The following is a 13,096-nucleotide window of genomic DNA, read 5'->3' on the forward strand; positions in this document are numbered from 1 at the left end:
ACCCATAGCAACAAGGAGACAATTCAGTTTGAATCCCTTCCTAATTGCAGTGATGTGGCAAGCTACAGTTGTGACAGACTGCAGTCTATAACCTCCATTATAAACAAGAAATTCGTACATTCAACAGAAGGTGTTTTAAAGGGGTTTGTGTCTATTCTCTCCTGATCCAGGATGAAGAGTAAGAGCAAGGAGTCAGTTCTCACAGATGGGGAGAAGGAGAAGTATCCCCCTGGGCTTTCTACACTAGACTTCGGTCTGGACGACTCCTCTCTGAACCCAGAGCTGGAGTGCCACAGTCCCCCACCAGACTACAACTATGTTGTCCGTTACTCCACCCCGCCTGTATGAGTTAGGCCAAACTCTACACCACCAGGACTCAGCGTCCTCAAGACTGTTCCCCCAACTGGTTATATTCTGTTTAGCTGTTCTTACTTTGTTTTTTATTATTTCATTCCATTCATGTTTTCACAAGGCCAGGAAAAAAGATGTCGATTAGGTTAGTCAATATGATCATCGAAGGAAAAAAAATGGTTCTGTTAGCTGACATGTATCTTGGCACTGTTCTGAGAAAGGTCCAATGGTGTACAGTAATACAAATCACAGTGCTGCCATGCTACAAATTACCTCCCAAAAGCTGCTGAATCACTCCACACCACTGTGATCACTAAAGACACTACAGACCACCTCAGGTATTTCTGTCACCTACTGTGAATACAAGAAGCATAACATTACTATAGAATTACTATAGAATACATTTACTAGCCACTTCATTACAAATATGTCATGTACCTGCACTCACTGACTAATTGGTCAGGTGCACATATCTGCACGTGAGGCACATTTTCATAGGGGTGCAATTACAGATAGTGGGACACAGTGATGGCATGCACAATTTGTCAGGAACCCTGTAAAATGGTTGAACTTGTACAGGTTTATGAAGTACAGCAGGGTGGCTTGGCTTATTAAATGTGTCGGTGTTACTGCTGCGGTTAAGAGTTGTCCACCACCCAAACATATCCAACCAACAGCCTGTAGTCCGAAAGTGACCATAAAAGAAGGGTTAGAGGTTAGCTAACAGCTTCTTTAACAACTAATGGATTTACTACTGACTATCCATCTAAAATTTGCTCTAAAAAATGGTGTTTCTAATAGGGTTGCAGATGATTGTAGATTTCTTCAGTGAAGTCTTAAACTCTTAATCCCGTTGGTGGCTAGTGTTTAAATCATTTTGTGTAGTAAGGATAAAGTGAGAAAGGAGTTTCCTGATCTTGATTATTTTAATAAATTGAAACTGGAATTTTTTTTTCCCTTTTTGTTGCTTTTTTTGTACTAAAGTTTTCGTTTCTTGTACTAAAGTTTGATCCCTGGCTTCAGGAAAAAGCAAAACAGCTCGAGTGCCATTAAATACACAAAAGTTTCGATTTTGAAATTTCTTTTGCTTTTTTTTCTGCCCGTTGACCAAGAATTAATCATGTGTTCGGTATGTCACAGGTTTTATGAACATTCTTTTTAGCATTTCTATGATCATTTTTACTATGAAAATTCACAAAGTGTTCTTCTTATTGTGCTTCCCGATTAACTGAATTAACACTATGCACTGCCCTGTATGAATCTTTGATGTTTGAAGGGTTGGGGCCGAGTGGAAGGTCATTATGCCCTCACTTCTTCCAGTATAGGGAACACCTTCCCAGTACACCTTCCAGACATATGGTGACATGTGCAAAGTTCTGAGAAGGACACGTACACTGAAAAGCAAACGTACTTAATTCTTAAATGCTGGGCTATCATAACAACAGATTTGCTTCTGTCCTGCCTCTTTCATACATGGTCACAGTCTGAAGACAAGCTTTTGGTCTGTTCACACTGTATACATAAAATGTATTAAAAGCTATTCATTTCCACCTTATTAACTAATTTTATTTTAATAGGAGTACTGTTGATCCATGTATGAGCTATAACATTACTAAAGCTTGCAGGGCAGGCTGAAGGAATACTAAGTACATGTAATATCAACAGGTTGGTTACTACATATTAACGTTCCACATAAAATATAATAGACATATGTGTACAACTGTAGGTAAAGTCACATTCCACATAGTAACTGTTACAGGTGTAACTATACTAAATAATTACAGTATAATCGAGTAATACTGAGTATTAATGTAACAAGTTTGATTATCTGTACTCATTCAATACTTACTCTTTGTGCACTGATGCTCTGTTTTCCATTAAGTACAAAATATTAATACATTGTTAAACATTGTTACTCAGTATATTACACTGTAATTAATGGTATGACAATTTTATGTAGCTAAACATGTCTGTCAAGCGAAGACTGCAGACAGCTATGAGAAGGAGAAAGCCGTTACATGCTTATTTCTTATGTACTTTTTGTATTTGCCAGTAATGTATTTAGCAATTGATAGGCCACTTTCTATATAGTATGTACTGCAAGATATTTGTACTATTGTTGACTGATTTGTGTCCATTGAAAAAGTAAAATCTATGCACTGAGATATTCCATGTATTGTTTTTAAATTACAAATGTATGTTAATAATAACCAAGCATAAATAAAGAGATATATTTATAAATAACTGCTAATTGTAGAGTAAAAATGTGCTTTGTAAACCTTCACAAAGGACACCATCTCCTACACATACTACCATGCAAAAATGTAATTTGTTAAAACGTGACAAAGGGCTGTCTCAAATATGTTCTGAACATTCAACAAAAGCACTTAACCAACAAACATTTCCTTGTGTATAGCATCTACTCTCATGTTCTCCAAATGTTATTTAACAAAATGTGACAAATGTGTTGGTGTGTTTGCTGTTGTTTTTTGCTTTGTGATAAGTACCACAAACTCACTGACTCTTACTTGGCCAGTTATATTATCAGCAATGTCAGACAACGTACTGATAAAAACTTTACACAAACCTAGTCTCCACTGTGGTATCACTGTGCATGCTAAAGAAGAATATTACCTAAATTCTGAGAATTTCCTCCAGGTTCTGAAATGTTCATGTCATGTGTCATCGTGTGCCCTTCCTCTTTTTCTTTGGGCCACGGAGACATGCTTCCTGAGAGGGGCGAAGTGTCGGCAGTCTGTCTGTCACCAGGACAATACCTGTGTTAGTGTGAAAGGAAGGCTTTCTTAATCATGACTGTCCTCACCCTGCGCTCTCTCTGGGCCCATAGTGACCCCCCCCCCCCTTCTCACATGGGTGGCTTTTGTGCATTTACAGTAAATGTAGCATCACAGTACCTCTTAGATCAATGGCATAATGTATTAAAAGCCCATCGCATGTTGACTACAGCGTAAACTAATTCAGGAAAATGAATTGCAAACAAAAAGGGGAAGGATGTTGGCAAGGTTATGGGTCATATTTCGGCCATAAACATAGTTGGGACATTGCACCTAGTATTTTCCCTACACATAGGAAGAACACACAGTTTCCAGGCCACGGTGCTTGCCAAGAGAATTGCTCCTGCAAGCCACACACAACAGGAATGCCATTCAGCAGTATATATGAAGGCTGTTTTATATGCACTTCATGCAATAGTCATTCAGTCTAAGTACATGTCAATTAATGTGCATTACAGTTCACCGAAGATTAATATTGTCAATCCAGATGCAGTGCTGTTAGCGCAACTGAACAATTAGAGACATGAAATGTTGCTCTTAATAAAATCAATTAGAAGCAATAATTTAATAAACTAATAATGAGAGATCAAACCTCGAATTTATCACAAAAGTGTTTGTGTTGGTTGAGCAAAAGGATAAATAGATTTAAATGATAATTGGACTTCCCTTAATTTATATTTTCATTCACATGCTGAACTGGGTACATGGACATATACTGTAGAATGTACTATAACATGAACTGTTTATAAGCTGGCTTGCCTCTCGAGTCTTGAATCCACACAGGGAGTTTTGCCTTGCTACTGTTTCAACTGGCTTGCTCATTAGGGCTCTGAACCCAAACATTTGGGCAGCTGCTAAGTGATGAATGTTGTCTAAAGTGCTGTATAATTAACTTTGACTTCGACTTTAACAGGGAAATATTCCAAGGGTGGTCATATATAGTTGAGTATATTTCTTTTAGAAGTTTGCAGTTTTGCAACATAAAGACAGTTAGAGTGGCAACATTAAAAGCTATCTACTGGCCAGTTCAATACAATGTGCAAAGCAAATAAACTAGGACATATTTAGTATAAATATTATAATAAATAAATCAAGACATTGGAGTTATATTTTCATAAAAGTATTACTGAATTTTTCAAATGATGTATGCTTATGTTTTCAAAAAAGAGTCTAATTAGTGCAGTCTCTTGTCATACTAGATGTGTCACTTAATGTTTTAGTTAATCAGGCAAAACCACTAATGAGCAACTAATTGGATTTTCTGTTTGTTACACTCAGTTACATTGTTACATTGTAACAATGCCTTTGAGGTGACATTCACTTAAAAATGTATAACACAATGGAGTCTTTAAAAGGGTTCCACAAGAAAAACATCCCATGGGCATCTAATTAAAGCCTCTCACCTACTGGGATATGTTGTTGTTTCTCTGGTGCAACAATTGAATGTATATAAATCCCTATGTAGCCAATTCCACAGCCTCTTCCCAAGGAAAACAGCCTCCAGGGGCAGGATGCTCTATTAATCACATAAGCAGGGGGTGGGGTGTGGGTGGGGGGTGTGGAGATGTTCCAAAACCCATATCCTTAATCAGAGACAAAATAACATGTCTTGAATCTAGAGCCCCAGAGACCATCATCCCAATCTCTATAATGGCTGGTTCATGGAACTATGTTCCCTTAGATTCATGTTCCCATCTCCAGACTGTGCACTTGGTGAAGGTATGCAGAGTTCGGCCACACACCCGTACCTCTCACCCAGAGCTAGAACAATGGCGCGGATGTAGGGACTTGGCCATATTTGCCCCACCTTTAACCAGCAAGAGCAGAGGTCAAATTCATTTGAAAGCAACCATAGAAAAGTCTGGATGAGTTGCTGGAAGAGAGAGCCATGTCCAAATATAAACGTGAGGACCATCAAACCATATTTTGATAAACCTCAGACCAAACTGAACCGTTTCTGTTCTCTGGAAATTTTATTAATCCTGACAATATCAAATCTATCTGGTGTTTCTTTACTTTGAAAAGCCAATGTTGATCTGACAATTAATCAAATAGAATATATGTAGTGAGGACAGAAAAGCAACTTTTATAATGGCCCTTTCTCTAGCAGAAAGCTGACCAGGTGCTTGTGCAGTCTCTTGTGATCTCAAAGCAACTCGCTACTTAACAGTTTTTTTTCTAAGAGCCATTAGACCTCTACAACTTGTCCAGAATGCAACAGCACGACTGGTCTTCAATCTTCCAAAGTTCACACGTCACACGACTGCTGCATTCCCTTCACTGGCTTCCAGTAGTTGTCTGTATCAGATTTAAAACCTCGTCTACAGAGCCAAAAGTGAACCAGCCCTTCCATACATGATGTCAATGGTCAAAGCCTGCTCCATACCTCAAGTACTTCAAACCTCAAGTATGGCTTGGCTTGAAACACCATGCTTCAAGTTTCATGGAGGACAAGTATCGAGACTATTCTCTCTCCTGGCTCTCGGATGGTGGCTGTCTAGACAGCAGAGTCCCTTGCAGTCTTCAAACACAGACCTGAAGACCCATCTATTTGTGAAATATTTAAATGACCAATGATCCTGAACCTATTTTGAGTAACTGAAACTCTAGTACTTTTTGTAGGGTATTGTTTACTGCATTTATTGTTGTCTAAGATAGAGCTTATGTGTGTTTTGCACTTCTCAGCATCAGCATTGATCCCTGTATTTCAACAGCATTCTAGTTCAATGGTATCTTGAACTCTAACCTCCTGTACTGGCTAGGACACATTCCATGAGTAAATGACAAAGCACTTTTGTAAGTTACTCTGGACAAGAGCACCTGCCACATGCAATAAATGTAAATATAATTGTAAAGAAGAAGCAACAAGCAACAACTGCACAAAAATCAGAGATGAATCTCAAAGATTAAGGCATATTATATGTTAGGTCCCCCTTTGCACTTGGCATTGCGTGTAATCACTCTACCTCTCTCAAAGGGGCTTTACCAGTCAATCATAAATTACAGATTGCAATGAGAAACGAATGGAAGAATAGCCCCGGTGGACAGAGCTCAGCTGGAGAAAGCTCAATCTCTGTCTCTGTTTACAAGTCGATGGCCATGGGGTGGGGGAAGGGGCTTGCGGTCGTAGACTACAGGAAACGGCTTCATGATATTTGAAGCTATCTGCGAGGCGCAGACAGCAGGATTCAGTTGTCCACAGAGTCTCAGACATACACAAGGCGGGTGGTGGACAGGGAGTCATGACCTATTAGAAGCCTCAGCCCAGGATGGGACCACACTAGCGATGGGTTGGGATTAACATCACGGCTCATCACCGACATGTGTTTGTGCTCATAAGCAACACTAACAGTTTCAAATGTACTGTGGCTCTGTTCCCATGGTCTCTGCATTGTTCCCTGTTCCCAGAACAAGGCACTAGCAAAAGGATATGTATGGAAATTTAGGACGGTAATCTCACAACAAAGGATCACTTTTGTTCCACATGTTGTACTGCACTTGTAATACACACATTAAAGATTTCTAGGATAGTGACTTTATTTTCAGAAGCATATGTTTTAAATGTACTTACAGAGTGTATAAATATGTTTTGGTGGCAAAAAAAAAAAAACCAAAAAACCCATAAACCTTGAATAACAGTGTACGATATGTGTGTGTGTGTGTGTGTGTGTGTGTGGCGGGGGGGTGTGTGTGGGGGTGTGTGCTGGCTGACAGTCACTAGAAGCATTCCTGAGCAGATGGTGCCTGATTCATACAATTCATAAAATTCTGACTGAGGACATAAAACTAAAAATAAACTAATTATTCATCAATTATTAACCAATTAACAAATCTCCAAGTTAAGTAAATATAGATTGCATTAAGGGAGATTTTACCATTAATAAAAAAGTGACTCTAATCCAGTACCATATAAATACAGTTAATCAAAACAACACTTCTTAAATAAGTAATTAAAAGCACTTCATACTCATATGAACATATCACTTGCTCACTGGAATCCATAAACTTCTAAAACACGTAAAAGCATCAAAAAGAAACGCTGGGTTTGAATCATGTCGCCTCTACTGTAGAACAGTGGTTTATCTTTCCATACATTCTCTACATTATTTCTGTACTTCTGCTGAAAGAGTAGTGGGAAATAATTTCGTTTTTACTCTGAATACATCTCAGCGAATTTTTCATTAGCTATTACACATGGTTTCTTCTTTTTTTTTCATGCTGACGTTTTTCAGCATGAATCACTAAACAATTAAATGTTTAAATTAAAGTGTTTAACAGAAAAATATATATATTATTAGCGCTACTGCACAAGAGACGACAAACGTTAACCGTTTTTTCCCTTCAGATTTAATGTAATCAAACGTCCTTGGTTGGTGGAGGCATTGTCTGGATGAGCCCGCCCTCCTTAGGCCAGTGGCTGTTACTGCCGGTTTATACAATGTATATAATGTTGGTCTAATTTGCGCTTGATACCAGTTATGAACTCTGAGTTTAGCTTATAGTTTCTAGTCGGTTTTTTGTTTGTTTTTTTGTTTGTTTGTTTGTTTGGGGGGGGGGACGCTTAGGTCTCTATAAAAAAAGAAACTGTCAAACTTTTACAAATTACAAATTACTTTTACAATTTTTTTTTTAATGGCCACCAGAGGTCCCCCTTGGATTTGCAACCTCTTTAGTACAGGAACTCAACAAGTAGGGTTTCCACAGCCAGCAATCGCTCGAATATTGAAGATATTTATGGAAGACTAACGACCAGAAATAAGCGTTAGCATCGAGAGAAGAAAAAAAAGTAGTTAGTTCAAGAAAAGTTCATATTTACTGCTCCCAAAGAAGTATAAACAATGCCTTAGTTCAACAAACTACTAGACCTACTACTTAATAGCTACTTAAATGTATGCCGCAGAAGTAGTTTAGAAAGAAAATCTCTCATATGCTAGTCAACTATTAATAGATCCCCTGCACTGTTGTTACCTTAAAATCACAAAGACTAAAAAGTAAAAACTCATAAGAACTGCGAAATATATAAATTCCCAGTAATTAGCGGTAATTTGTCTGTCTTTAGACGGCAGATAAAATGATTAATTTCTACCACTTTTCACTTTCTTTTTAGACAGTGACTGAACACAAGCGTATAGGTAAAGCATTTAAACTGTCTGTCTGTTTTGAGTAGATCACTAAGTTTTCTTTGCTATATATGATTTTCATAGCTGTGCACTTAGGTCTACTCATGACATAGCTGTGTCCATTCACAACAAGAGAGAAATAGCTTCGTGTATAAGTCCTTAGTTTATGGGCAGCTGCCACAGAATGGGCATCTGTCATAAGTGGTGGAAACAGCATGTAGCCCGAACCACGAAGTAAAATAAGTTAGCAAGTCGTTATTCCAAATACATGCCGACACGAGCACCCTGGGTTCCCACAAACCGGAATTAGCTGTGAAGTGTGACCTTTCGAAGTGTGTGAAGGGTACCGCAAATCAAACGTTCGCCCATGAGATCCCTCACCACGCTTCACACCTCTTTTACTTGGATATTTTTCAACAAACACGCGCAGACGCCAAAAAGGCAGAAGTGGCAACGGGTAGCACCCAGCTGTAGCTTTCCCATGTCGACAGGTTTCGTTCAACGGGCCAGAGCTCTCCAGTACACCTAATGACTATAGGCCTTGCAAGATCACACTTCCTACTTTCACTGTTGCTCGCTGAAGCTTAAAATGATTGTTGTTATTACTACTACTGCTGTGATTGTTGCGTTGTTTATTGGAGTTTCATGTTTCGGCGTTGTAGGCTTCATTTGTTTAATAAGAGACTGCGTTTAAAAGTGTGGCCCGTTTCCAGTCGAAACGCCATATTTGTGTAGTTTGGTGAAAGTCCTCGTCAGGGCTCACTAACTGTTTTAGGCTGTGCGTCTTGCAGAAGAAGTGTCCCTATGGTCCATGACGCGTAAATCAGGCACTAGGGGAATCTGTGAAGTGGGTTGGCGGCGTTATTGCCCCGTCATTTGAATGCAAATCCAAAGGGTTTGAAGTCTTGGCTGACGTCAGGAAGGCCTTGTTATACCTACACCGCCACCACCTTGTCAACACAGTCGCGTCATGTTTGATTGAAGCACGTCAAGGACTACATCGCATGACCAATTTAGGGATCTTTTTTCGGACTACCACCCTAACCGTAAAGGCCTGGTCCTCTGGTCTGGTTTTAGGCAACATCTAGCATGGTACATGGCTAGTATGTCGTCTTAAAATTCAGATTTGGGGGTTTCTTGCGAATCATGTATGTGGGATACCTTTTGGATAAAGAGGGAAGTATGTATCACCAAGGACCCGTACGTCGATCCGGCATCAATCTTCCACCACAGAATTTTGTTTCCACGCCACAATATTCCGATTTTACTGGATATCACCATGTGCCCAATATGGACACGCACGCACAGTCCGCGGGGGCATGGGGTGCTCCTTACAGCGCGCCGAGGGAAGACTGGGGCGCGTACAGTCTCGGACCTCCAAACACTATTTCTGCACCCATGAGCAACTCTTCCCCGGGACAAGTTTCCTATTGCTCACCTGATTACAATTCTATGCATAATCCGGCATCTGCAGTGCTGCCACCGCCACCTGAAAACATTTCTATGGCTCAGCTTTCCCCGGATAGAGAAAGGCGCAACTCTTATCAGTGGATGAGCAAAACCGTCCAGTCTTCTTCGACCGGTGAGTTTATTAAAGCAGATTGCTTTAGTCAGGCGTGCTATTATTATAATGCGTCATGAATATTCTGAGATCTAAAATGAAATTTATTTAAATTTATTCTGTGTAGAATCACTGAATATCTTAAATGATTAATGTAATCATTTTTTTTTCCAATTTCATACATAGACCTAGTTTTGTTTTGATAAACTATCAATTCAACGACCGAAAAACTTTAACATTAACTTCAAATATAAACGGTTTGATCAATAATAAATATATGTGCCTTGGACTAAAGAGATGCATTTGTGTATTTAACTAATCTCCTTACTATTTTCACTATTTTTATTAAAGTGCCCTTTAAAAAACAAACAAAAAACAAACAAAAAAAAAATTTGCCAGAACTGCCCACAGAGTGCATTTTTGCGAGGAGATCATCAAATTAATGTCAATTAGCCGAATTATTTTGGCAAAAATATTTACAATGAAAGCCATGAAATCTAATGAACAACATTTTGGCACAAAAGCCTATTTTAGTAGTCTCGGCTCTAAAGTTTTGCTCAATAAAACAAATGTACTTGTGGCAAAGAAGCAGGTTAAGGTGTTGGGAACTGGCGCCAGGGTCACTTGTAATGCTAATGTTTCAACTCCCGTAAACTAGATGTGAGGTCTACTTTTTCCTGTTACATTGTCTCGGGTTTTGAGGGTTATCTGTCATATTGAGGCGGCGGCTCCTTTCAACACCTTTTTTACTTTGATATGCACCAACGAGTCTTCCTCTATCCTTACTCAAGGGTTATATTGCCGGAAGGACTGACGAATTTCACAGCAAATAAAAGTTTTCTATCTCCGGCACATGTTAAAACAACACAACACTCTGAAGGTTATGGAAAACAACATTTATTTTGTATGTTATTGCATACAATGTAAGCTGTGATCACTTACAAAACTTTGAGACAAATATACTCGTAAATCCTGAGATAATTGATCATGCTCTGATATTTATTACCCCTGTGATTATCCGAGTATGAAATATAGCTACATGCCATGACCCCTGTGATTTATCGGATTACGTCAATATATCACAGTATATATTTTGCAACGCTTACGAATAAACCGGTTAGTTTAGTATTTTCAATTTAGCCGACAAGATCCAATATGAAATAACAACAAATCACAGGCCTTTTTTTCCTCTTTTTTAGATAGCCTAACTAGTTTGGCTGAACACGATCTGCCTGCTCTTAGCTAGGGAAAGGATTCTCCATAGAATCTCGTTGTGACTTCTTTGTAACTCTTGTATTGCCTCTTAACACATCAATGGCATTTAAGTAAAATCTTTGAGACTCTTTGTTCTGCAGTTTGTTCCAGAAGTGACATCAAAGGCTACCAGAGACTCAATTTACATATTCTGATAGCGACATAATACAAACTTTCTCTGGGCTACTGGTCCTGATACATATCCTGATACAGACATTACACAAATATTCTGCTGGGTTACATTTTCAGAAACTTCGAGAAAATTTTTGATAGCCAGATCATTTTACATTTCAAGTTAACAACTGGCAAAAATGTAGTTACTTTCATTTTTACAGGTGGGGTTACCTATAATACTCATTTAAGACTGCATAGACTTTTTGACTGCTATTTACTTTTTTAAACAAATAAATGCTGTTTATTTATTCGTTCGTTTATTCTCATTTTTTCTCGTTGTCATTTATTTATATTTGCTAATATATCATTTGATGTGCATTTGTTTAGGTAAAACGAGAACAAAGGAGAAATATCGAGTGGTATACACAGACCACCAAAGGCTTGAGCTGGAGAAAGAGTTTCACTTCAATCGTTACATCACCATAAGAAGAAAGTCTGAACTGGCGCTGAACCTAGGCCTTTCAGAGCGACAGGTAAGACAGTTGTCTAAATCAGGCTGTTTAAATTAACGTCACACGACTGTAGGCCTATTCAAATTATTTAAGAAACATTCAGTCTGTAAACATATTTTTTTCGTCTTTTTTAACAGGTAAAAATCTGGTTTCAAAACCGCAGAGCTAAGGAAAGGAAATTAATCAAAAAGAAAATGGGTCAGTCCGATGGCAGCGGAGGCTCAGTGCACAGCGACCCGGGTTCTGTCAGTCCGCTCCCGGTACCTGGCTCACTGAGCCCGTCAGATATACACGGTCCTCTTTACCCACCTCCAGGGTTGAACACCTTACCATCTATGAGGAACATACAGCAAGTAACTGTTACTCAGTGAACGCAAACTTGGAACATTCAACTTAAATTGAGCACTCCCAACACACTGAAAGGACAGACCCGCACGACTTAAACGGTCATATGGATTATAAACTCCAGATAAAATGTCCCGAAGCGCGTGTTGTGGATTACAACCCAGAAGAACGAAGTTTTAATTACAATGGAATGCTGGAGACTCTTCCTCTTCACATATTGTTTTAATAGATTAGTTTTTAAAATTAACAAAAAGGTATTGTTTGTCTGGTCCAAAAGCTAAATATTCTAAATAGTTTGTTTGTGTTTGATCGATTAAGATATAAATATCTTTTTTTTTTTTTTTTTTTTTTTGTTGTATGTGGTGTGTGCGTTTATGTAAATAAAATTAGTCAGGTCTACAGTGTTTCTCCAGCCACATGATGACCCTTAAAATGTTTATTTTCAGTTCAGAAGATTGTGCATGGACTATTTCGGCAACATTTCAGATTCTTCTCACAGACATTAGCACATTTTGTTTCGCGCATGAATCAACAGACATCGGAATACGGGTAGAACGTTTGAACACAACGTTCCAAGTGTAAATAAAATGTTTTTGAAAATCTAATATTACAGCATCATGTAATATCTGCAATAAGAAGAAGAAAGGGGCGATATCGGTTGCTGCTGCAAAGACTGTCAAAACGTCGACTAATGTTAAATGCGCGCTTAAAAGCTTTAACATTCATAAATACGACAGTTGGAAATAAAATAGTAACCCTCAATTAGGTTACATATATTTCACATGTAGGTTACATTAAAGATGAATGTAAACCTATGTATCTAGGTTTGTGCTAAACACTTCAAACCCATATCTGTCACACGTGAAACTAATCTTAAAATGGAACGAACATTTCTAACGAGCCTCCCAGAGTAACATAGAGGCCAGTAAGACCAAAACGTAATTTAAAATAATGAGTAATTCTAGGTGTTGATATTAAAAGGTCTTCGATTTGGATATATACCCTTCCCCGTCTGTGTTAACTGAAATAATTTCTGACGGTAAC

The 13,096-nt window shown here is 38.5% G+C and overlaps 2 protein-coding genes across 3 annotated transcripts in view; both read left to right on the forward strand.

Annotated features, from left to right (window-relative positions):
- The window catches only part of kdrl (kinase insert domain receptor like), a 41,199-nt gene extending 38,597 nt beyond the window's left edge, over positions 1 to 2,602 (forward strand). For both annotated transcript variants that reach the window (XM_081699003.1, XM_027018188.3), the window contains one exon: positions 171 to 2,602. In XM_081699003.1, coding sequence (XP_081555129.1) covers positions 171 to 348 — 178 coding nt within the window. In that variant the 3' untranslated portion in view covers positions 349 to 2,602. The remainder of the gene's footprint in view (positions 1 to 170) is intronic.
- Positions 2,603 to 9,412: 6,810 nt separating this feature from the next.
- cdx4 (caudal type homeobox 4) lies at positions 9,413 to 12,078 on the forward strand. Its single transcript, XM_027018202.1, has 3 exons — positions 9,413 to 9,848; positions 11,583 to 11,728; positions 11,845 to 12,078. The coding sequence occupies exons 1-3, from the start codon at positions 9,413 to 9,415 to the stop codon at positions 12,076 to 12,078; spliced, it is 816 nt and encodes a 271-aa protein (XP_026874003.1).
- Positions 12,079 to 13,096: the final 1,018 nt, after the last annotated feature.

Source organism: Electrophorus electricus, chromosome 16, assembly GCF_041902795.1.
Source record: "Electrophorus electricus isolate QZ-2024a chromosome 16, ASM4190279v1, whole genome shotgun sequence".
NCBI classification, from domain to species: domain Eukaryota; kingdom Metazoa; phylum Chordata; class Actinopteri; order Gymnotiformes; family Gymnotidae; genus Electrophorus; species Electrophorus electricus.

Coding starts and splice junctions, on each gene's coding strand:
- cdx4 (XM_027018202.1), top strand. CDS start 9,413: ATGTATGTGGGATACCTTTTGGATAAAGAGGGAAGTATGTATCACCAA. Junction 9,849..11,582: donor CGTCCAGTCTTCTTCGACCG/GTGAGTTTATTA, acceptor GCATTTGTTTAG/GTAAAACGAGAACAAAGGAG. Junction 11,729..11,844: donor TAGGCCTTTCAGAGCGACAG/GTAAGACAGTTG, acceptor CTTTTTTAACAG/GTAAAAATCTGGTTTCAAAA.